This window comes from Piliocolobus tephrosceles, chromosome 1 (assembly GCF_002776525.5).
Source record: "Piliocolobus tephrosceles isolate RC106 chromosome 1, ASM277652v3, whole genome shotgun sequence".
Lineage (NCBI taxonomy): Eukaryota > Metazoa > Chordata > Mammalia > Primates > Cercopithecidae > Piliocolobus > Piliocolobus tephrosceles.
In genome coordinates this window covers 94,752,802-94,775,370 of record NC_045434.1, presented here as the reverse complement: position 1 = coordinate 94,775,370, position 22,569 = coordinate 94,752,802, and the positions used below count along the sequence as shown (strand labels likewise).

Below are 22,569 nucleotides of genomic sequence, written 5' to 3'. Positions count from 1 at the left end.
GGATGTTTCTTCTGGCAACTCTGGCATAATACCTGCCTTCAAATAGTTGATGGATTGTCACATGGAAGAAACATCAAATTTAATTACATTAAATTTAATCACAGCACCACAGCAGGAGTCATGTGTAGAGTCCACGGAACACATTTCAGCTCCATATAAGAACATTCTCAGATTAGGGTGATCTAAGCATTGAACTTGGATGAAATCCAAGAGAGGCAAAAGAAGACTTTGGGCCATGCTAATTTTGATTATTTGCCTGAGCGGTAGGTACTGAAGTGTTTTATAAATTTCCTTCGACTGATCCATATACATTTTTAGATACTCTTTGTAGATATATTTTATGATGAAAAACACTGACTAGTTTGCTGGGCAAAGTAATGACATCATCATGAGACTTCGAGGAAAGGTTGATGGCAACTGCATGACAGGATGAGATAGATGAACTCTGACATTTGCTCCATCTCTAAGATTCTATAAGTCCATAAATACATGGGTAATTATTAAAGCAAAGTTATTCTAAAATATTCTTAAAGAGACAGTCTTAATTAACTTGATTTGAGGACTCACTCCATTGTTCATTACAACCATTACTGGCATTTGTTAGACTATGATCCCTATGTCTCTAGCACAGTGATTATCATTTTTATTGGTCACTATATAATGATAGGCACAGCCTCTGCCCTCTTAGGATGACAAATGATACGGACAGTCACAAGGAAAACACAATGAGAGCCGGATATGAACAGTGAATAAATACAAAAGAAAGCAAAAAGGTTTATGTGGTAAACAGGTCAAAGTTTCTGGTATTGTCAGTGTGGGGAACAAATGCCAGGCCTTGGAAAACACACCCTAGATAGGTTAAGACCAGAAGAAGCTAGCTCTCCGCTCCAATTAACTTAGCAGGCTTCCTGGAATAAGTAAGCCTTCAGAAATATATAGATTCTGGTAGTCACATTTGCTCAGGGGAATCTTTCTCCTGGGCTGCCAGCGGGAAGGCAGGGGTGGGGGTGGGAGGGTCAGCAAAATAGCTTAAATGGTCATTTCCTCATGTTAATCCTGTCTCCCATTCTGTTCCTTCGTGATCTTTCACTACCCTCTCCATTGCACTGATTTGAGAGAGGGGAACCAACACCTGAAAAAGGGAAGTGAGAGGAAGGGGTATTTGTGGACTACCATGGACGTGGAATTGGGGAGAGTCCTTGAGTCCCCAAGTCACTGCTACATAAACAGCCAGACTCTCTGCTCCTTCTGGTTGAGCTGTAACTTTGGGCAAAGTTACTTCTGCTTTGGACTCACTTAACCTTTAGTCTGGGGATCCCCAATCATGTTACTGACATTAATTCCTCTATCCTCACAACAACCTTGAGTTGATGGGAAAAATAAACCAAAACACAAGATCTTATGAGCTACTGGAGTCCAATGTGGTAAAATGCAAATAATAAATTTTCTTTCTTGTAAGAATTTATCTTCATTTTACTGAACGGGAAACTGAGTCACAAAGGGTGAGAATAAATCAATTTCATATTTGCCCTTCACTATTTTACTTCATCAATAAATGTTTTAATGTTACACTATTTTTCCGTCTGGAAATCCTTATTATGGTCATTTTCTGGATGGGGAAACTGAAGCACAGAGTGATTACAATGTATCGCCTCAAGCTACGCCTCATAAAATAGTGACTAGATAAGAAACTCCGGAACTTAAATTATAAAAAAGAATTTTGTCCTGAGATTTAGAGTCCTACCCAAATTTAAAACATTAAATCCCCACTCAAAGTTTGTGAAATGAGGTGAAAATTGCTGTCAAGTTTGAATTGTTGATACTAAAGAACAGCGCGAGGTCTGGGATGGCAGCAAGCGTAATCCGCATCCTTGAGCTCTGTAAAGGGTTTCAGAGTTTACAAGTGCTCCACAGCTGCTATTACATTTCTGTCCTTATCAGGGACACCAGTAGCATCCCCTTTTAGAGATGAGAAGGCTGGACCTCAGAGGTCAGTGACTTGTCAGAGAATAGAGTTAGCAAAGGACAGAACTGGGACTGAAACTCAGGTCTTCTGAATCCAAGTTTAGTGAAAACAAACTGGGGGAAAGAGGTCACTAGCCTTTAACTGGGAGACTTAGTGAAGACTGAGGGAGGAGACAGAAGCTAGTCTCATCAGCATCAGCACATCAGCATACATGATAGCAGAGAAGGAAATTATCATCATTAGACATCTCAAATGATGACAGGGAACTATTCTAGGCAGTGTGGGGACCTACTGACTGTGGCTGCAACCCCTGAGGGCCTGCAATCTAAGACAAACACACCAGGAAGAACAAATACTTCTGTGACACACAGATGGTAGAACAAGACAGTCATCTACTACAAGAGTAGAGAGGAAAGCATTTACATCATATACATGTCCAGATTAGTTCAGGGTGTGGAGAATATAAATGAAAATGGGGGCAATAAAGAAGCACAAGCCAGGGAAGAAACACACACACTCACACACAACAATCCAGAAAGGGTTTTTCCAAAGACAAATACTTTAAAAAATTATTTCCTTTCTCTTTTTTTAAGAAGCAATGAAATGGCTGTGTTGTGGTGACAGTGGAATTGAGAGCATGAGATTTAGAACAGAAACTTATCCTAGACATATGGAACAATTGTGAAGACGGGTGGGAAAAGGGTAGGAAGGTAATGTCAGTGGACAAAGACAGCTTTGAGCAAGTGGAAATTCAAGAGAGATTACAACCTGTCTTGACTTTCATGCTAAGTGTCTTAAGTGTTTCCACCCCCACGCTTTTCAGAAAGCTCATGCTCTCCCTATTTCAGGAACATGAAAAGTCTCCACGTTTTGAAAACCTGTTTGCAGCAGATGGAGAAGGCAGCAGTGCCATGGTGAAGGAAACAGTGGATAGGGGCCCTGGGTATGCTGGGCCAGAAATCCCTAGCCATTCAAATGTCCCCAGATCCTACCACCACAGGAGAGGATCCCAGCCACAATTCATTTATTCAGACCTACTAATTATTAAGGAATTTCCAGTTTCCTCCATCAAACCCAAATTCACCTCTTGAGTTTCAGGTCAGTGATTAGATTCTTAATGTAAAAACTGTTGAGTTCTGCTGGAATATAAACATTTCTCAATATATCAATTTAGACTCCAGCCAGGTAGAGACTTGTTTATCTCTGTTAATTGTATTTACTCAAGACATCTTTTGTGACGTTAATTAGAGAAGCATCAGCAGAGAACCCTAGGAGTCTGGCTTGAGTAAAAATATGCAGAAAGAGTCCCTATACTCCGACTCCCGGCCCTTCGTAGAGCACAGGATTCTTGGAGTCAACCGTGCTGGCTCTAACCATAACCACTTGAGCTATGAGCCAAAGATGAGCAATTTCAGACTTTCAGAAGAAACTACTCATTCCCGATCACCCTGGTTTCTGAGTTGTAACAATTACTAAGATTTGCATGGGTGGTATGGGAAATTGAGAATTCTCATAAGAATGATTGTTATGATTATTATCTTTGCCAACATTTTTCATCTGCCATATTCAAAATATACCATTCTCCGTTCTAACCACTCTACATGTATTAACACATCTAACAACAATCACGAGTAGATACTATAGGTATTATGTTCACATAGATGAGGAACTGACACAGAGAAGTCACTTAACTAAGGTCACAAAGCTAGTAGATGAAGGCACAAGGACTTAATTTCCATTTAGCTAAACTCCATTATTTTAAAGGAATGTTCTAGCAAACATCTGATATCTACATGTAAGTTGCTGTTCTAGGTACTATGCAGAAGATGCAAAGAATATATAGACAGTTCCTACAAAGAGCTAATGGACTAGTTGCAGATATTGGTAACCCTCTCAATGGTGTTTAAGTTCCACTCCTTATTTCACCTACAGAGTAGGAATTTCTAACTAGAAAGGATAAAACAATGCTATCTTTTTCAAAAAACAGGTAAGGTAATTTTAGGCCAGAGGAAGCCAATTTACTAGTTAATTTATCAAAAGTTAGACAATGACTAGTAGCACATTCAAAACTGGAAGCAATTTTTTTAACAACTAATATTTCCAAGTCCCATGTGGCAGACACAGTGCAAAAGTCTTACTAGAGGTACAAAACAAAGTTTTGATCCATTTGATCAAAATTGATCTTGAATTCTCCTTCAATCCCATCTCTCTTCTTCACCTCCCCCACGCTCGTATTCTAAATTCTTTAACCTTTACTGATCCTCACTCCTCCCTTTCTTCTGCCTCTGGAGTGAAACTATGCCTGGACACCACTCAGATTTACGGGGGTGGGACTGGAGATAAAGCTGAACTGCTTGAGATTCTTTATCCTTAATTAGCCTTGAAAGAAAGAAAAAAACATGCTTTGGACAGATATTTATAATTGCCCGAGCAGGAACAAAAGGTAAAAGAAAAAGGGGACACGAGTTTTAATGACTTAGGGAAAGGGCTTGCAAGCTGCTTAGACTGGGACGAATTAAGACTAAATGCAGTAGGGTGGGAACTAGCGGGGAAGCGGTCATGCTCCCCAGTCTTCCCAGGGAGGAAATGCCAAAGCGACGTGTTTCAGAGAAAGCTTTGCGGTTTCTTTCATACGTATATGAAAGGGCCCTTTCTTAAAAGGTAGGGAACTGCGTCTGAAGTCTGCGGGTCCCGTCTTCCCATTGTGAGGGATCCCCTCTCTGGGAGGTCGCAGGGCCCTTTTCTGGAGAGAGACTGGCCGCCTCTCTGTTGTGTGGGAGAGACTGTTTCCTGGCGCCTGGGCCTTCCTGTGGGGTCTGCAAGGTCCCCTCCCCTCGGGAGGTGGGACCCCGGGGCAGCGCCTCGCCCCGCAAATTCCGTTCTGCCTCACTGCGCGGAACTCGCGGGGGAAGCATGTACCAGCCCAGCGCCCTCTCGCGCCGCGTCACCCCCCAGCGTCTGCAGGACCCTGGCCCAGTAGCGAGCCGGGCCGACCGCCCGCCACGAGCGTGCGTAACGTGCCCCCGCAGCGTGACGCACGGGCCACGCCGGGGCGGATGCGCGGGATGCGTGTCGGGAGGAGCGCGCAGGGGGCGGAGTGCGGGCGGAAGTCGGCGTCTGCTGAAAGGAGAAAGGAAAGGGAGACGCGGCTGGGTGCGGCGAGGTGAGGCTGGGAACCGGCGGGAGGGCGCCTCCTCCTCCCCCGCCCTTTCTGCTGAGGATGGAAGTGACGACAGCAGCCGAGAAGGTCACTTCCTGCTGGGGTGGATGAGGAGGAGCCGGAGACGCCGCGGAGGAGACCGGACTGAAGACGGACCGTGCCGGGAAGAGGTGAGTCCCGGCCTCGCCTCGGCCGCCGGGCCGTCTGGGTCGGATCCGGGATCCCGGCGGGGATGGCGTCCCTGGGATCGGGGCCGGCCGCCGGGCCGCGTACCCACCCAGCTGGGCCTCACCCAGTACGGGGGGCGGGGGAGGGTGGGAGCCCGTGTCTGTCTGAGGGGCGACAGGGACCCAGGTCAGCTTTCATGCGGTGGCCCCGCGCAGCCCTGAGGCCACGGTTAAGGGAGGTCCAGCCCGGGAGGTGAATGGCAAGGAGGTTCTGGGGGCTGTGGAAGCCACGACCCGGGGCTGCTGCGGGAAATCCTCAGCGCCAGCCTGTGCATGCCTCACTCTTCGGGGAGTGGTCGCGATCAGAGGAAGGGCAGGGGTCCTGTGGTTTGCAGAGTTGAGACGAGTGGCCCTGCTTGGATGAAGTGTCCTTGCAGTGAATATGCGAAAGGCGTGCAGAGGCGCCTCAGGGCTCCTGGGAAAGGGACTTTTATGGGGAAAATTGGAGAGCTGGAGTGTCAAGAGAGGGCTTCCTTGTCAGGTCATTGTTGCAACGGGATTTGAACCCCAGAGTCGTGATGGTTGGAGGGAGTTCTGTGACAGGGTAAAAGGCCTCACGATCCGACAGCACATCCTAGGAGTTAAGAGTCCAAGGCAGCTTCCTGGAGCAGTGGGGAAATTCGTGTTTTTCCTCCCTCATTGTCACTAAGATGGAAGAGGAAGCTCCTGCCTCAGCCCCGGTGCCTTGTTATTGTATATCTCGTGTGTGTGTGTGTGTGTGTGTGTGTGTGTGTGTGTTTTCCTTGTCTGTCTTCTCCTTCCTTTGGGGTGTTTATCTTGTCCTCGGCCGCTAGTAGTTTTGTAGACTGACACTGGCTGGTCTCCTTAATGTGTTTGGTGAGAAAAAATATTCAAAAGATCTAGAGGAATCCTAGGTTAGGTGAGATTTCCAAGATAAGGAATTTGTCCCTACCCGGGGGCCACTTAGGCACCTGCATTCCCTCGATTCCTGCTAATGTGGATGCTAAGGGCCTGTCATCCACCCTGGGGAACTGCGAGGGTAGATCTGCCCTTTCCTGCCTCCATGTCCCTCTGGCAGTTTCACCCCTCCCTCCTTTTTGCTAAGTGATTGACACAAAGCTGCTTGCTGGGAGGAACAGGAAATTTATTGAGGAACTGTAAATCTGGATGGAATGAATTCAAATCGCAGCAAGACTCCCTCCACTCACTGGCCAGAAGGGCTTCAGAAATGCCTGCTTTTCACCCCTTCCTGTTAAATGGAGAAAATGTATAATCTTTCTCAAAAACTTTTTGGGAGTTTGTGTGTGTTTTTTGTATAGAGTAAGTGTACATATGATATGTTTACTTCCTATATCCCAGGGTATTTTTCAAGGAGGAGGGAGCAGTTTCTGGCTGGGAAGAATCTTCCTTCTCCCATCTCACATAATTCAGCAAAATAAATCAAAATCAGATGTTCATTCTTGAGTGGGAGTCAGATGGATTTGGGTTTTTTTCACCCTTTAAACTGGTACATCTGGGTGAACTCAGGCTTGTGTATCTTGGCATGTGGGCTTGTCTAGTAATAGAAGACAAACTGTTTGACTTGTTTGGGCTGCATTTTTGGACCCATTTCACTGTACCGTCCTTTTTTATTTTTATTTTTGTACATTTGAAGGGTTGGTCAGGAAGAGGAAAGCAAATATTAAAGATAGTGTTTACACTTTGTGGTTTAAAGTCAGGTGAGAGATAATTACGGCTTTTGAAGCGGATGACCTGAGGCCCATCATTTGATAATTTGGGGAGTAGCAGTTTGGAGGTGACATGTTTGAAAGAAAGAGAGTTGCATAAGGAAAGAACAGGGGAAAGGAAGTTTAGGGAAAGACTGCCAGAAAACTTTGGCAGGATACTAAATAAAATAGCATCTTAGAGTAATTGTGTGGCTTGTGTCTCTCAGCAGGAGGGTGAAAATGAAAGCCGGCTGTAGCATCGTGGAAAAGCCAGAAGGAGGTGGAGGTGAGCAGAAGTTAATCATCTCTGATGTACCTGGAAGGTCCCTCAGTGGTTCCTGTTCTCTCAACTTGAGCTCTGTTCACAAATGTCAGACCATGACTGACAGCCTCTTGGCTAGGTGGATACTGGCAGGACAGTTGTAGGCTTGTTTCCTATGGATGTATATTTAACATGTCTGGTCACCACACCCATATCCCAAGCTTTAGAGTCTCTTTGCTGTTAGAGACACAGTTCCAACCTTAGGGAAAAGGAATTTTCAGCTGTATTTTCCTAAAACATTAGTTTATCTTCCCTGTTTGTTCCCTTTAGCACTTTCATGTCCTCATAGAAAGTAGGTGTGAGATTTAGTAATGTATGAAATGGTAAGATTAGGACATCTGGTTGCTGCTGCCCAACTCTTATCAGATTTAATGATTGCCACAAGGATAGGTGACTTCTCTCTACTTTCCTCTCCCCATTGTGGTTAGGCCCAGCTGACTGAGAGTACTTACAGCATGTTTGCAAAGCACTCTAGATTCAGAGCAGTGGAATGTGCAGTTAGGGTTGCTGGTATGTATGTACCTAGCTCTTAACTAGCTTAATCTTGACCTTCTCACATGAAAGGGTATCAGTTTCCTGATTGGGCCTACAAAACAGAGTCGTCCCCAGGCTCCCGGCAGATCCAGCTGTGGCACTTCATCCTGGAGTTGCTGCAGAAGGAAGAGTTCCGCCATGTCATCGCCTGGCAGCAGGGAGAGTACGGGGAATTTGTCATCAAAGATCCAGATGAGGTGGCCCGCCTCTGGGGCCGCAGGAAATGTAAACCACAGATGAATTATGACAAGCTGAGCCGGGCCCTCAGGTAAGGGAAAGGATTCTCAAATCTGTGTTAACAGATTGGAAGGAGACTAAGCTGTTTGGTAAATGCTAGATAAAAGGGTATCAGGTAATAAAAGACTACACTATCTTAGTGAATAATGTGTCACTTAAAGTGGGAGTAGAAGAGCTGTTGAATGTGAGTAGCATAGGCACAGGAGGAGAAAAGGCGTATCTTTGGTTATATGTAGGAGGGGATTCCAATGTGGCTGGCACTGGATCCTGACAGACAGCCGATTCTGCTCTGTAGTGGGCGAGAGTATATGGTGAAACATGGATTGGAGCTCATTTATAATCCAAAAGATTAATTTAGACTTCTCTATTAGAATCTGTCAGAATTTCTTCTTTGGGCTCTCCTGGAAGAAACTTAGAAAAGGATGAAGCAAGTCACGGGAGGAAGATTCAATGATACTGACCTATCTATTCAGGAACTGTGTCTGTGAGCTCAAGTTGTCCATAGCCTGCTGCAACATGTCTAAAGATTGATCACTATAAGTTTTCTCAGGTTCTTTTTTCTCCTTGTCGGTCTTAAATTTCATAGCCCGTTAGCCCTCAAGGGGCTAGAAGGCAGTTTATAACCTCTGCTACTGCATAGATGTAAGACTAAACGTTCCAGATAGTTGAAGTTCTCCTGTCCTGAAATGTACAATCTGTGCAGTGGCTTTGCTGTATTCTTTCACATCCCTTTGAGTCTTTGAAGGTGAAGCAGGCCACACTAGCTGCTGTTTTCCAGATCAGGGCATGCCATTGTTTGACCTGCCACCATAAAACAGTTCTACATTCCTTTGTCTATCTTTTGAGCTTAGGCCTCCTGACTAACCACATCAGGTCTGCTTAGTGACTTGTCTGCCCCCACCTGGGCAAGACCAAAAAGAGAAACTAAGCAGTTAGTGACATGCAGTGCAACCGGAAGGAAATGGACTATAGAATTGAAATTGTAGAGAGATGGAGAAGAAAATGTTTGGGGCTAGGATAGGTGTTCAGAATCTTAAAGTGAAGTTGTCTTTGTAAACCTCTCGGCAAAAACTGGAGCTGAGTTGAAAATTGAGTAAGAAAATTAAGCTCTTAGGTCTCCTAGATCTACCTGGAGGGCCAGGCTGCAAAAGATTGGTAGTGATTTTTGTAATACTTAAGAGCAAGAATTGTTGGTCTCAGTGGCTACCTAAGTGTATTGAAAGCTGTCAGTAGCTACAAGATAAATTGACATGCATTCCTGTTTTTACAGATACTATTACAACAAGAGGATCCTTCATAAAACAAAAGGGAAAAGATTTACCTATAAATTTAACTTCAACAAACTGGTGATGCCCAACTACCCGTTCATCAACATTCGGTCAAGTGGTAAGATACAAACTCTCTTGGTAGGGAATGAATTTTGCATTGAAAAGAATTTTTAAAACTCCAAACCTAAGACATAGCATGTTTAGGAAGATTTTAGAAACACTAAAATAATGTGATCCTTTGGATTACCTCGATGTTCTCGCTCAAGTCATCTCACTCATAAAGAGAGTTATAGGCTGTGCAGTATCAAGATAGATTTCTTTGGTTTATTTGGTTGGTTCCCTTTTCTGCATATTGTTTGTAATCTCCTAGATACTATTACACTGTCTTGTTTGGGAATGATGTTTCGTAGGTTTGTGATGATCTTTAAGTTCAGGACTCAGTTTTAACACCCAGCCCAATGGTTCTTTCATAGATGGGAACCTGTTTCTACAAACACTTCCGATTTTCTGTGAAACTAGCAAGCTCTCCCTTATCAAGTGAATATCATCAAAACCACAGCATCCTTGATCAGAGAAGGGGGAGGTTCACATGTTTGCAGTGAAAAGCAGTGTCTTTGATCTGCACCAGCAAATCCTCAGAGAACAAGATTCTGGGGTTACTTGACCTTCTCTCCTGTTAAGTGCAGTAGGGCTTCCCCTCCTGACTTTCCTGGTTATAGCTTTCCATCACAGCTCCCCACATTCTCTCTTGATGTTGAAAGCAGTCTCTCAAAAGACTTTGTTGTTGTGTGGTTTTTTGTTTGTGATTTTTTTCCGTATGCAAATCATACTCCTGCCCAAGAAAATATAGTAGTTCCCCTTTATCTGAGCAGTGTATGTTCTAAGACCCCTAGTAGATTCTCAAACCACAGATAGTACCAAACTCCATTCTTATATATGATTTTTCTTCCCTTAACCCCACTCGTATGTATCTGTGATAAAGTTGAATTTATAAATGAGGCACAGTAAGAGTTAATGACAATAATAAAATAGAAAAATTATAACAATATGCTGTAATAAAATTATGTGAATGTGGTCTTTCTCAAAATATCTTTGTGTACTGTACAGACCTGTTTTCAGACCTCTGTGGGTAACTAAGACAGTGGAAAGCAAAACCTCAGATAAGAAAGGACTACTGTAGATTGTATTTAACTGTTTTCTGACCAGTCCATCAGTAAGTACTCTGTCATTGTGGCCTTGTATGCTAAGGCAAAGAATGCTGATCATGCAGTAATACAACTTCTCAGAAAAGCTGGAAGAAACCTGAAAAATTAGTGGGGGTGTGGCTGAGAGAACATAATGTTGAGATCCACTGCAGATATGTAATTACTACACAACAAGTTAGGGCAGTTTTAGCTTGACTCTGCTATCATTACAGTTTCATCTCTCCTTCTGTAACCACTCCCTCCTGTCCCTGGGGCATGCATTTAAAAAAAAAAAAAAAAAAAGTGGTGTTGGAATGCATCTCTCTAATTACAACCTGTTTTCTTTCCTTGTGCCTGAGGGAGAGGCGTTAGGAAATCAGACCTGTTCTAGCCACTCAAATCTTGCTTCCTCTATTTCTCACTCTTGCCCCTTCCTTGTATGCCTAGAGGAATTGGGAATCTAGATGTATATACCAACAATTTTAAAGAATGTGTTGGTTTTTATACACCTTCACCCCACTCCCAAAAAAGTGTTTCATTCATCTTGTTCTTCTGTCTTTTACCCTTTTTATCTATTGAAAATCCAGAACTTCAGCCACTTGGATAACCTGGAATAGGGCATTCATCAGCCCTGGGAAGTAATGTGGTTTTCCAGGGCAAGGAAACCTGGATCCTCACTCTGGGAAGAATCCCATCTAGAAACTTAACAGTAGTGGCCCAGCACACCTGTTCTGCCTGAAGGCAATTGAGCCAACTTTGATCTTTAACCCGAGCTCAAGAAGCCACAAGGGACCGGGCCAGGTGGCTCACTCCTATAGTCCCAACACTCTGGGAGGCCAAGGCCAGTGGATCAGTTGAGGTCAGGAGTTAAAGACTAGCCGGGCCAACGTGGTGAAACCCCCATCTCTGCTAAAAATACAAAAAATACAGATGGCAGTCACTTATAGTCCCAGCTACTCAGGAGGGCAAGGCAGGAGAATCACTTGAACCCAGGAGGTAGAGGTTGCAGTGAGCTGAGATCATGCCACTATACTCCAGCCTGGGCGACAGCGAGACTCAGTCTCAAAAAAGCCACAAGGAAAGCAAAACTGTGTCCATTTCTTTTAGTACATCTATCTCTACTACCTGGTTGCTCACATCCTAGATATAGACAACTCCAAAGAACTAGTGTCATTAGTTTATAAAGAACTTTTTGACCAGAAAGGCCAAATGTTGTTTAAGGTTAACTTTATGATAACAAAGGAATGTAACATTTATTGAACATCTACTTTATGGAGGTACTTTTGCTTAGTAGTTTTGTGAATTATCTCATTCAACTCTTCAACCCAGTAAGGTGAATGTCTTGATATCCACATTTTACAAACGATAAAATTAGGAAAACGACAGCAAAGTTAAAGACTGATCAGCGTAGGTTGAATAGTTATCTATTGAACAGTTTCTCGGGAAACAATTCCTGAGAGATTGAGCTATTGAAATCTAGCTCTTATTTAATAGATCATATATTTCTCCTCTAGATTGGGATTCATTTGTTCAACAGATAATGGGAGTTCTTTACCTCAAGGAACTTAGAATTTAGCAGGAGAGATAAGATATGCCGGGTTTAATGCAATGTGAAATGTGATAAGTACTCTAAATAGAGCTGTGTGGATTTAGATCCTGGAGGCCAGTGAGATCATGTCTACAAGGTGGGTTGATAACAGTTGGGGTATTCTGGTCTGTGTATTTTATCATGAAAAGCATCCTATATAATACATTATTAACATATTTTCTTATATTTGCATAAGAAACATTGGAAAGATATAGAAGATACTGTCAGGATCAGGGCAGGACAGACCAGTTAGGGATGGACTTGATACCTCTCAGTCTATGCCTCTCTACTCCCACCAACCCCAGTTTTTTTTTTTTTTTTTTTTTTTTTTTTGGAAAACTCCAAACCTATAGGAATATTGGAAAAAGGACAGTAAACACCCATATATCCTTTATCTAGTTTCACTAATGGTTAATATTGTAGCCACATTTGCTTTATCTCTTTCTATTTATATATACTTTTTAAATCTTTTGAGATTAAGTTGCAGACATCATGACATTTCGTCCCTGTGTACTTCAGCTTGTATTTCCCAGGAACAAGGACATTCTCCTCCGTAACCACAATAACATTACCACACCCAGGATGTTTAACATTGATATAATGCTGTTATCTAATACATAGTCCATATTTGAATGATAGTTGTCTTTTTATGGTTTAATTTTTGTACCATGATTAATAAAAAAATTATTTTAACAATGACATGCAATTTGCTATGCTTGATACTATTCTAAGGGCTTTACAAATATTAACTCTTAATCCTCATAACAATAGGCCCTGTTCTGACCTATTTTACAGGTAAGGAAACTGAGGCACAGACAGGTAAGCTGTCCAGAGGCACATAACTAGTAAGTGGTAGGACCAAGATTTGAACCTAGGCGAAGACTTTATGAATTCCATTTTGCCAGAGGGGGTCAAAGATTCCAGTGTGCTACTTGTACTAAGCTACAAGGTAGAAGGTGCCAGAACTGAGATTCAGAGCCGGTTTTTTTCAACCCCAGTACTTGAATTTCAAGGTGACTTCATGGAGGTGGTCTTATAAAGCAATGATATTCAAACTTTCTTTTTTAGCAGCAAACTTTCTTTCTAAGCAAAACCTTAGGTTTGATATATCAACATATAAAAGTAGGGCTACTCCAGTTAATCAGAGGTAAGGGTTCCAGAATGCTACCTTCCCAGTATTGCTTCTAGTCTCACCTCCCATTACACCACCTAAATGCATTAGGAAAATACTGCTTATTATGTCTCCTTTACAGTATACCTTAACATAGGTAAAGACTGAGATTCCTCCAGTTTATTATTATTAGTTTTTTTTTAATAAAAAACTAGATTTTGGGCCAGGCATGGTGGCTCACGCCTATAATCCCTGTACTTTAGGAGGCGGAGGTGGGTGGATCATGAGGTCAGGTGTTTGAGACCAGCCTGACCAATACGGTGAAACCCCATCTCTACTAAAAATACAAAAACTGGCCAGTCACGGTGGTGCACACCTGTAGTCCCAGCTACTTGGGAGGCTGAGGCAGAAGAATTGCTTGAATCTGGGAGTTGGAGGTTGCAGTGAGCCGAGATCGCCCCACTGCACTCCAGCCTGGGTGACAGAGCAAGATTCTGTCTCAAAAAAACAAAACAACAACAAAAAAAAACTAGATTGAATCAAGCATTTCTAAATTGCTTAGGAGACAGGACCTTTTCCTGCACATTGGAAAGATACAGAAGATACTGTCAGGATCGGGGCAGGACATACTTCATTCTTCTGAGTACATAGAAGTGGCTTTTTGCTTTTGAGTAGATGTACTCTTAATTAAAAGTCAAGATCCAAAAAAATCAAAAAGGGTAGAATTGTAGCCACCGTAATTGGCTAGTAGAAGAATACATTTGGCCTGGGACCCTCTTGGCTCTACTCAAATCATTTGCAAGGTCATCTCTGTTCTTCCTAATTTTGAGATGAAATCAGTGGCTTTATTTTTTTTTTTCAATCTATGATTTTGTTTTTAATTATCTTAAGTTTTATGATCATGCATAATTTTTAAATGTGTATGTTTCCTCTACTTAATTCCTTTTAAGTTGGCAAAAGCACCATTTCCAATCACAAATACATAGCAGTTCTACAGTGTTATGTTTCTGAATGGCTGTTTAAAGACAATCCCAAATTATAACTTAGTCTGAATTAGATGTAAAGAATTAATAAGTATCTGATCCTATAGAATACCTGTAAAATGTGAGAAATGTTAAATATTTATTTGATATTACACATAAACCTACTAAAATGCCTTTCAATAAGTAAAAGGAATCATTTTAGATACAGAGAATTCTAATTAGATTGGCTGTTGTTAAGGCCAAAAATATAAAGTAGACATTGCTACCTTATATTCATCCCTTGCCTTTAAGAGGCAAATGAACATAAAACACTGGTGAATCTTGCTTGGTTCTGAGACAGTGAAGGAATTTCCCCAGTATTTAAATACATTCACATAACCAATTATGTAAATCTAAATATAAAACCATTCTCCAATAGGTTTTAAGATGGCATTCATCATCTTTGTGAAAAATTGTACATTACTAATGAAGTCCAGTCGTATATTTAGAAGGGGTAAGCAGTGATAGAGAGCATTTACTAAATCGGAATTACTATTAAAATTCCAAAAGCCAAACATACTCATCTGACCTCAAGTCAGTCTTAATTAAATCAGGACTGCCCAACAAAAATAATTCTGTCAGTCATTCATGATGTGGATTCTGGTTTTTGAGATCTGTTAAATTATGGTACACATAAAAAAGTCATGAGGCTTCTGTTTTGTAATAAATAATGGCAGTGTCCCATTATTACCCATTAGTAGTTTTTTTGAGATAAGCTATCAAGTCTACCCTTTTCTGCCTCTTCTTAATGTTGGCAAAGATCATTTTTGTTCCAGGGATGTACTTTTTGGCATTCTCCACATACTCCATCAGTGTTCTTATTGGCATCTGTGTAAGAGAATCCAGTGGCCTGACCTGTCTTCCACCCAAAGAGACACGGAGATTAGGCCCAGTCTCGTGCTTGCCTCCCTTTTCCACAGTGTGACATTGGGCGCGCTTCTGAACACAAATCTTCTTGCCTTTCTCAACATCACCCGTATTTAATTCTCTCTTTCATCACTGACACTATGAAGGTTCCTGCTCGGAAGCCAGACGTCCTGCCCTCTCAGTCAGACGCTAAAAAAAAAAAAAAAAAAAAAAAAGGCCTGCAGAACAGTTTTCTGTGGAACATTAGTTTGGGAAATGAGGCTCTGTCATAGTGTTACTCGGTCACATGTACCTAGAAAGCTACAGTCTTACAAATACCAGCAGACTCCAGAGTATGCTAGACCAAGAGGAGAAGGCACCAGCTGATGGGAAGCAGTTCCTAACCATACCATATCTGTGTGCCTTTTTTGTTTCCACTTATAGATCACTATACTTTTGCTTAAAATTTGGGGGTTTTTTTTCTATTTTTTTCTTCTCCCTTTTTCCTTTTTCTTTATTCATCTTTGCCTCAGAACCCTGCTGATATTATTTTAGAAGCTGCTGACACTTCCCAGGAACCCACAGGTTCCTGAGGCCTCAGATGACATACCTTTTTCATGTCTCATCAGGAGGACCACTGAGGGAAGTTGAGAACCATGAGCCACTAAAGTTGACATGGGCTGGGCGCAGTGGCTCACACCTGTAATCCCAGCACTTTGGGAGGCTGAAGCGAGTGGATCATTTGAGGCCAGGAGTTTGAGATCAGCCTGGCCAACGTGGTGAAACCCGGTCTTTACTAAAAACAACAATAATTAGCTGGGCGTGGTGGCCCATGCCTGTAATCCCAGCTACTCCAGAGGCTAAGGCACGAGAATCACTTGAACCCAGGCAGTGGAGGTTGCATTGAGCCAAGATGGTGCCAGTGCACTCCAACCTGGGCAACAGAGCGAAATCCTGTCTCAGAGAAGAAGAAAAAAAGTAGACATAAATAGCACAGTGTATGTTATCACTTAGAGCTTTACATTTTAGTAAGCAAACTTGGGAGAAGGAATTGTAGGTCCTGGATTTTCTCCCAACCTCTTTAATGTTTAAAAGCAGGTTGCAAATGGAGATCATTCAGTAGACTTTGTTAGAGGAATGTAGATTTGGAGAGATTGAAAAATATTTGAATGTCTGTGAAGTAGTGATTGTATATCAGGAATGATAAAACACTTGGCAATAAGAACTTACCTTAACAAATGTGTAGCCTTTTTAAAAATTAAGCTGTTTTTACTAAAATAAAACAGACCCTGTACCTGTGTATGTCAGGTACAGGGTCTTTGAGTTTTTAAGGCATTACTTTACATGCATGTCATTTCCAGTTTTGTTGATTTGTTTTTTGGTTTGGTGTGGTTTGGTTTGCTTGCTTTTTATATGTGGCCAAGCAGTGCATCCAGGAATGGGGCCTTGGCCCAAGCAGAGCTTCTTTGAAGGTACAGGCAGCCAGAGCAGTTCTGTCCCCTCCCCACATCCCATCTTGAAATATATCTTTATTCCAACAAGGAAAAATGTGATAGCATGTGGGTAGTCTAGGCAGTGAGTAAACATCAGATGTCCTCTTGTAGCAAGTATCTATATGTTGTTATTATTTTCTATCTTAAATGTTCTTGAATGTTTATATTTCAGTAAACCTCTACCTCGTCACACACACACACGAATATATATATATATATGGCCAAAATTACGGAAATAAGACTATTTGCAGAGCTAAAATTTGAAACAGGTAATATATACACAATATTTAGAGTTGCAGAGAAGGCTCTTGTACCCATTCATTCCTTCCACTTAATATTTATTGTGTACTTCCTAATTGTTAAGCCCTGAACGCGAGGTGTACAGTTGCGAACAATAGGAAGTCCCTGCCATGTGGAATTTAGGTTTTAGAATATGGACAAGCAATTACAATGTTTTTGACAGTAAGGAGTACTGTGAAGACAGTAAAGAGCCTACCTAGAAAAGGATGACAAATTGAGTAGAAGCAGCTGAACAGTAGTTACTAGGAAGTTGGAGAACTGTGGGATTCAGTCCAGTTGGAATGATTGTTTCCTATTACTACTAAATATTTTGCACTTAGTTAGCGTAAGTGATGATAATGAATGAGCAGTCCTCTGATAGAGGCTTTTGTATTTTCCACCATCACAGGTGTGGTTCCTCAGAGTGCGCCACCAGTGCCAACAGCCTCTTCCCGGTTCCATTTCCCACCTCTGGACACCCATTCTCCAACCAGTGATGTGCAGCCGGGACGGTTCTCTGCTAGCTCCCTAACTGCTTCTGGCCAGGAGTCCAGTAATGGTACTGATAGAAAGGCTGAGCTTTCAGAGCTGGAGGATGGCTCAGCTGCTGACTGGCGCCGGGGTGTGGATCCCATGTCCTCCAGGAATGCCATTGGCGGAGGAGGGATTGGCCATCAGAAACGCAAGCCTGACATAATGCTTCCTCTGTTTGCTAGGCCAGGGATGTACCCTGACCCCCACAGTCCCTTCGCTGTTTCTCCAATCCCTGGCCGCGGAGGTGTCCTTAATGTCCCCATTTCACCAGCCCTCTCCCTGACTCCCACCATCTTCTCCTATAGCCCATCACCAGGCCTGAGTCCTTTCACCAGCAGCAGCTGCTTCTCCTTCAACCCTGAGGAAATGAAACACTACCTTCATTCTCAAGCTTGTTCTGTGTTCAACTACCATCTGAGTCCTCGGACTTTTCCCCGTTACCCGGGGCTCATGGTTCCACCACTGCAGTGCCAGATGCATCCTGAGGAGTCAACTCAGTTCTCCATCAAGCTGCAGCCCCCACCAGTTGGGCGGAAGAACCGGGAGAGGGTTGAGAGCAGCGAGGAGTCAGCACCAGTCACCGTGCCCACCATGGCTTCTATTCCCCCAAGAATCAAGGTGGAACCTGCCTCTGAAAAGGATCCTGAGAGCCTCAGGCAGTCGGCACGAGGGAAGGAGGAGCACACTCAAGAAGAGGGCACTGTGCCAAGCCGGACCGTTGAGGAGGAAAAAGGCACCATCTTTGCCCGTCCTGCACCACCCATCTGGCCCTCTGTGCCCATTAGCACCCCAAGTGAAGAACCTCTGGAGGTGACTGAAGATGGTGAGGACAGGCCTGGCAAAGAGCCCAGTGCACCTGAGAAGAAAGAAGATGCCCTGATGCCCCCCAAGCTTCGGTTGAAGCGGCGCTGGAATGATGACCCTGAAGCCCGAGAGCTGAGCAAGAGTGGCAAGTTCCTCTGGAATGGGTCAGGACCCCAGAGCTTGGCAACAGCAGCAGCTGATGCTTAGAACTGGAAGTGGATTAGGAGCTGTTTATACTATAATCAAATACATACATGTATTTATGTAGCAAGAGTTCAGGGTAGGGGGGAGGGAGTTAAACTGGTTTGATCATTCTGGGGGCATAGACTTGTATTTTTATGTTTTGGGGATGGGATGGGGTTATCTTCTGTTGTAAATTAGGTGAGATATGAACACACTTATTTTCCTGGTGAGTAGGACACAGGGAGGGTATTGAACTCAAAGGAGAAGGAGCCTCTGTTTCCTGTTGAGGCTTACACTTTCTGACAAGGAAACTCCCAAAAGGCCAAGATACTTTTTGGTCCCATGATAGTTCAGGTTCCAGACTTTTCTTTTCTATTGTATTTATATGTGGAAAGCCATTAATGAATTTATTTTGCTCCAAGAGATATACATAAAAGGGAAAAGGGCATGGTTGGGAGGTTGGGCAGTAAGACACCATTAATACTAAGTATTTTGCCTGAAATGCTTCTTTATATTATTTCAGGGGAGGAATAAGATAATCTCAGACTTACTGGGGTGGGGCCTGGGGGATGTTCAGATGTTACTCTTTTTCTTCTTCCCTTTTTTGTTTTTTTGGATTGGTGGTGTTTGGCATTTTTTTCTTTTCCTTTTTAAAGAAAATGTTTTCAGGAAACATGAACAAACATACTGCCAGTTATAGTGGGACTGGGAAGGCACAGGAGCTGGCAGCCTCTCAGCTGCATCGTTGAGACAGCAAGCCCTGCTGTGAGCTTCTCAGACTTTTCACCTACTTCACCTATTAAGAAGCCATGAGGAGTTGTAAACTCTTGTTCAGGGAAGAAAAGAGGGCAGGAGGAAGTAACCCAATGCCTTTAAAAACAAAACAAATGAAAAAAAAATACTCATTTTTCCTTTTCTATTGTGGGTTTGGGGAGCCAAACCAAAGTGTGACTGTGAGCGGATTCACTGAGAGGCGTGACAACATTATTGAAGAGGTCTTTCCATTATGTCTGGTTCTCTTATTTTCTTAAGTCAAGCCTTAACTATGAACCTACTTTAAGATGATACGGGTCTGTCACCATAAACCTGTAAAGGGCATGGACAGCTTTTCAGATAATCCAGGAATGTTGAGACATGGCTAAGTTTCTAGCTGATATTTAGTCATTCCCTCTTGATATTGTTGGGATGGGTAGCCAAAAGGCAGGCTTGTGGGAGTTAAGAGCCGATGATACCTGGAAACATGGAAGGTAGCTGGGGGTACAAGTGGATGTTTGTTGAGACTGAAGAAAGAGGTGGAAAGAAGATACAGAAGGCAACCAGATGCCAAACGGCCTGGCATGAATGAAAGAGTTGGCATCTGTCCTGTTGTGGTGTTCCCATTCTTGCCATACCCATTTGCCCAGATCGTTCTGATTCTCGTGTTCAATTGACTATCCCACATGAGACTCCAGTTTGTAGGCAGTGAGGAATTGTTTCTTCCCGGGAAATTCCCTTCCAACAACTTCAGAGGAATGGGAAAGTATTCATCTTACGTAAAGCAAAGGAGCCCGGACTAGGGGCAGAGAGAAAGAAGCAGCAGCCCACCTTCTGTGTGTGTGCACGTGTGCCTATGTTGTGTACATCAGTACCTGACTGTGGCTCAGATCTGCATAGCAGCAGGGAGAGAAGAAATCACTCCGTATCTGATGAGAGGAAGGGTGGCACAGGGATGGTGTCTACAATTAGAGACATTCCTGACTCCACTTTAGCCTAAGCAAACTATATACTGAGTAACATTTGAGGGTTGTCTTTTTATCGTGGGGGGTGTTTTTTTCCTTTTTAGACTACATTGCTTAGACAAGAGAGGGAGGGACTCAGAAAAGCTTAGCGTGGTGAGGGAGACAGTAGATGGCCTGGGATGACTTGAGTCCATCATACTGTTGTTTGGCAGGTGTCCTCCCCCTCGTTTGATTCAAATTCCATGGAGTGAGCTGCCTTTCCCCAGGAACGGGAGTGAGAGAGTGGTCCCCAGCAACTCAGGCTGCACAGGGCTCCCCGTTCAGGCTGCCTTTGGTGGTTCAGGCTGCCTTTGGTGGTTGTGCTTTTGTAAGTTTCTTTCTCTGCACTTCGACTTACCTCTGAATCAGAAAGCAAGCCCAGCAGGTGAATGAGGGATGTCTGCTTGGCATTGCCCAATCTAACCAGGGAGGCTGACTGGCCACCCACTGTCCGCTAGAGGGGAGAGCCAGCAGGTGTTGGTATGAACTCAGGAATAGAAACACGAGGCCTTTTTAAATAAGAGGGAGAAGAATCCATGATGCATACCTGTAACCCCCTAGAACCCAAGTGCCAGAATTAATTCCTAGATGCTGCTTCTGTTTGAACAAAACGTCACTGCTTTTACACTTGAAAAACAACACACTCGAAAAATGTTCAACTCCATGAAAAATATTTTTTGGCTTTAAGAAATTGTTTGGTGTTTAACTGTTTCCTTGGATTGCCATTCCACCAGTAAATTGTTGGTTGATTTGCACTGCACACTGGGGTTGGGGTTGGTGGGGGAGGGTCCTCATACAGAGCCGAACTTGGGGTTGCTCAGGAAGTGAACCAGGGAATGTGGAGGTCATTGACATTGCCTGGGACAAAAGAGTGGGAGATAGTTTTTCTCCCCTCAGCCCACTCCTGGTAGCACCTGTCGCCAGCCTGGTACAAAGCCAGGCCTTTCTCTTCTGTGAGCATCTCATCACTGTCCAGCAGCAGGTGGAAAAAGGGGGAAAACAACCAGACCCGTTTTTTCCAAATTTTGCTGTGCCAAATGTTGAAAATTTTGCAAATATAAATCTATTGAAATTTCATTAATCAAGAGCTTCTTCGTGTAAAGTTTGCTTTTTTAGCTATAGAAAAAGAAAACAGTAAGTATCTCTTAAGGGCATCCAGCCTTGCTGAGCTCACCTTTTTTCCTGAAGAATGGGTAAGAGTGAAATATTTAATATAAACATTTCACCAAGTCCCTTCACCCTAATTTTGAAGCTGCATTAAACCCAACTCACTAACACAGGGAATGATTGCACCCTAGTCCTATGTGGGCCAAGAAACTTTCAGAAGCATTAAAAAAATAGTTGAAGTATATCACTTCTCACGAAGTGGGTAGAGTCAGTTGGCTGTTTGTCCCTTGTTTTTTATTTATTCCATAATCAATGTTTGTGCTTTTTGTTTGGTAAACAGAAATGGAACGTACATTCTTATTTTGTTTAGAAGACAACTTTGATTCAGTCTTTCAAGAACTGTTCCATTCTTGGTTTCTTCTTAGGGGGAAAAAAGTTACCAGTTAATTTGTTTTGAGGTATTTAAGCATTCTTTGAGTTATAGAATTGTGATGCAGGGATTTGTGAATGAGACATTTACATGCTAACGGTGACTTCACTAGTTACCTGCTTAAGCAAAGTGTGTATATGTACATAAAATGTAAGTAATCTTAACTCCATTGTGCAGTGCCTTTTAGATGTTCCGCTTTCTATAAAGTCTTCAAATTTTTGCATATATATTATATATATGATGTAATGTTATAGAAATATATGTATAATATACATATTTTTTTCCAGGGGTATCTGATAGCTCTGTATTTTGTTATGGAAGTTGAAAGAAAAAAGTATTTTACCTCAGAAATTAAAGTTAAATAAAAAAATACTTTTAAGTAATGTTTGCTGAGAGTTGGAGTTGGTTTTGTTGTTCATCATACACTGTGCTGGGGTGGTCACGCCAGAGAATTTGCCAAGTCTGTCCTCGCTCACCCACCCTTATGCTTTTCTATTCCTATTGTACAGGTACCAACATAGTAAGGAAATAGGTTCTTAACAGTTCTGGAGATTTTCCATTTTCTTGAGTGAATGGCTGCTACCAGGTAAAACTAACTGAAGCCAGAGACCCAAGTTAGGTGGAAATTTCTATCTCAAGATTATTGTGAAGATTCTTTAAGAGTACATGTCAAAGCCAGACACAAAAGACCACATGTCGCCTGATTCCATTTACATGAAGTGTCCAGAATGGGCAAATCTGTAGAGACTGAGCACACATTAGTGGTTGCCAGGGTAAAGTGGGGAGTAACCATTAACAAGTCAGATTTTGTTTTTAGGGTGATGAAAATGTTCAGAACTTAGTGATAGTT

The 22,569-nt window shown here is 42.7% G+C and overlaps 1 protein-coding gene across 3 annotated transcripts; it reads left to right on the top strand.

Annotated features, from left to right (window-relative positions):
- Positions 1–5,020: 5,020 nt before the first annotated feature.
- On the top strand, positions 5,021–22,102 carry ETV3 (ETS variant transcription factor 3). Of its 3 annotated transcripts, none has more exons than XM_023214116.1 (5): positions 5,021–5,296; positions 7,248–7,306; positions 7,907–8,144; positions 9,384–9,499; positions 17,314–22,102. In XM_023214116.1, the coding sequence occupies exons 2-5, from the start codon at positions 7,261–7,263 to the stop codon at positions 18,447–18,449; spliced, it is 1,536 nt and encodes a 511-aa protein (XP_023069884.1). In that variant the 5' UTR covers positions 5,021–5,296; positions 7,248–7,260; the 3' UTR covers positions 18,450–22,102. The 3 variants fall into 3 exon arrangements, with proteins under 3 accessions (XP_023069884.1, XP_023069886.1, XP_023069885.1); XM_023214118.1 differs by lacking the exon at positions 17,314–22,102 and adding an exon at positions 9,855–10,424; XM_023214117.1 differs by having other exon boundaries at positions 5,037–5,296; positions 7,251–7,306.
- The last annotated feature ends 467 nt before the right edge of the window (positions 22,103–22,569 follow it).

Coding starts and splice junctions, on each gene's coding strand:
- ETV3 (XM_023214116.1), top strand. CDS start 7,261: ATGAAAGCCGGCTGTAGCATCGTGGAAAAGCCAGAAGGAGGTGGAG. Junction 7,307..7,906: donor AAAGCCAGAAGGAGGTGGAG/GTGAGCAGAAGT, acceptor CTCACATGAAAG/GGTATCAGTTTCCTGATTGG. Junction 9,500..17,313: donor CATCAACATTCGGTCAAGTG/GTAAGATACAAA, acceptor CCACCATCACAG/GTGTGGTTCCTCAGAGTGCG.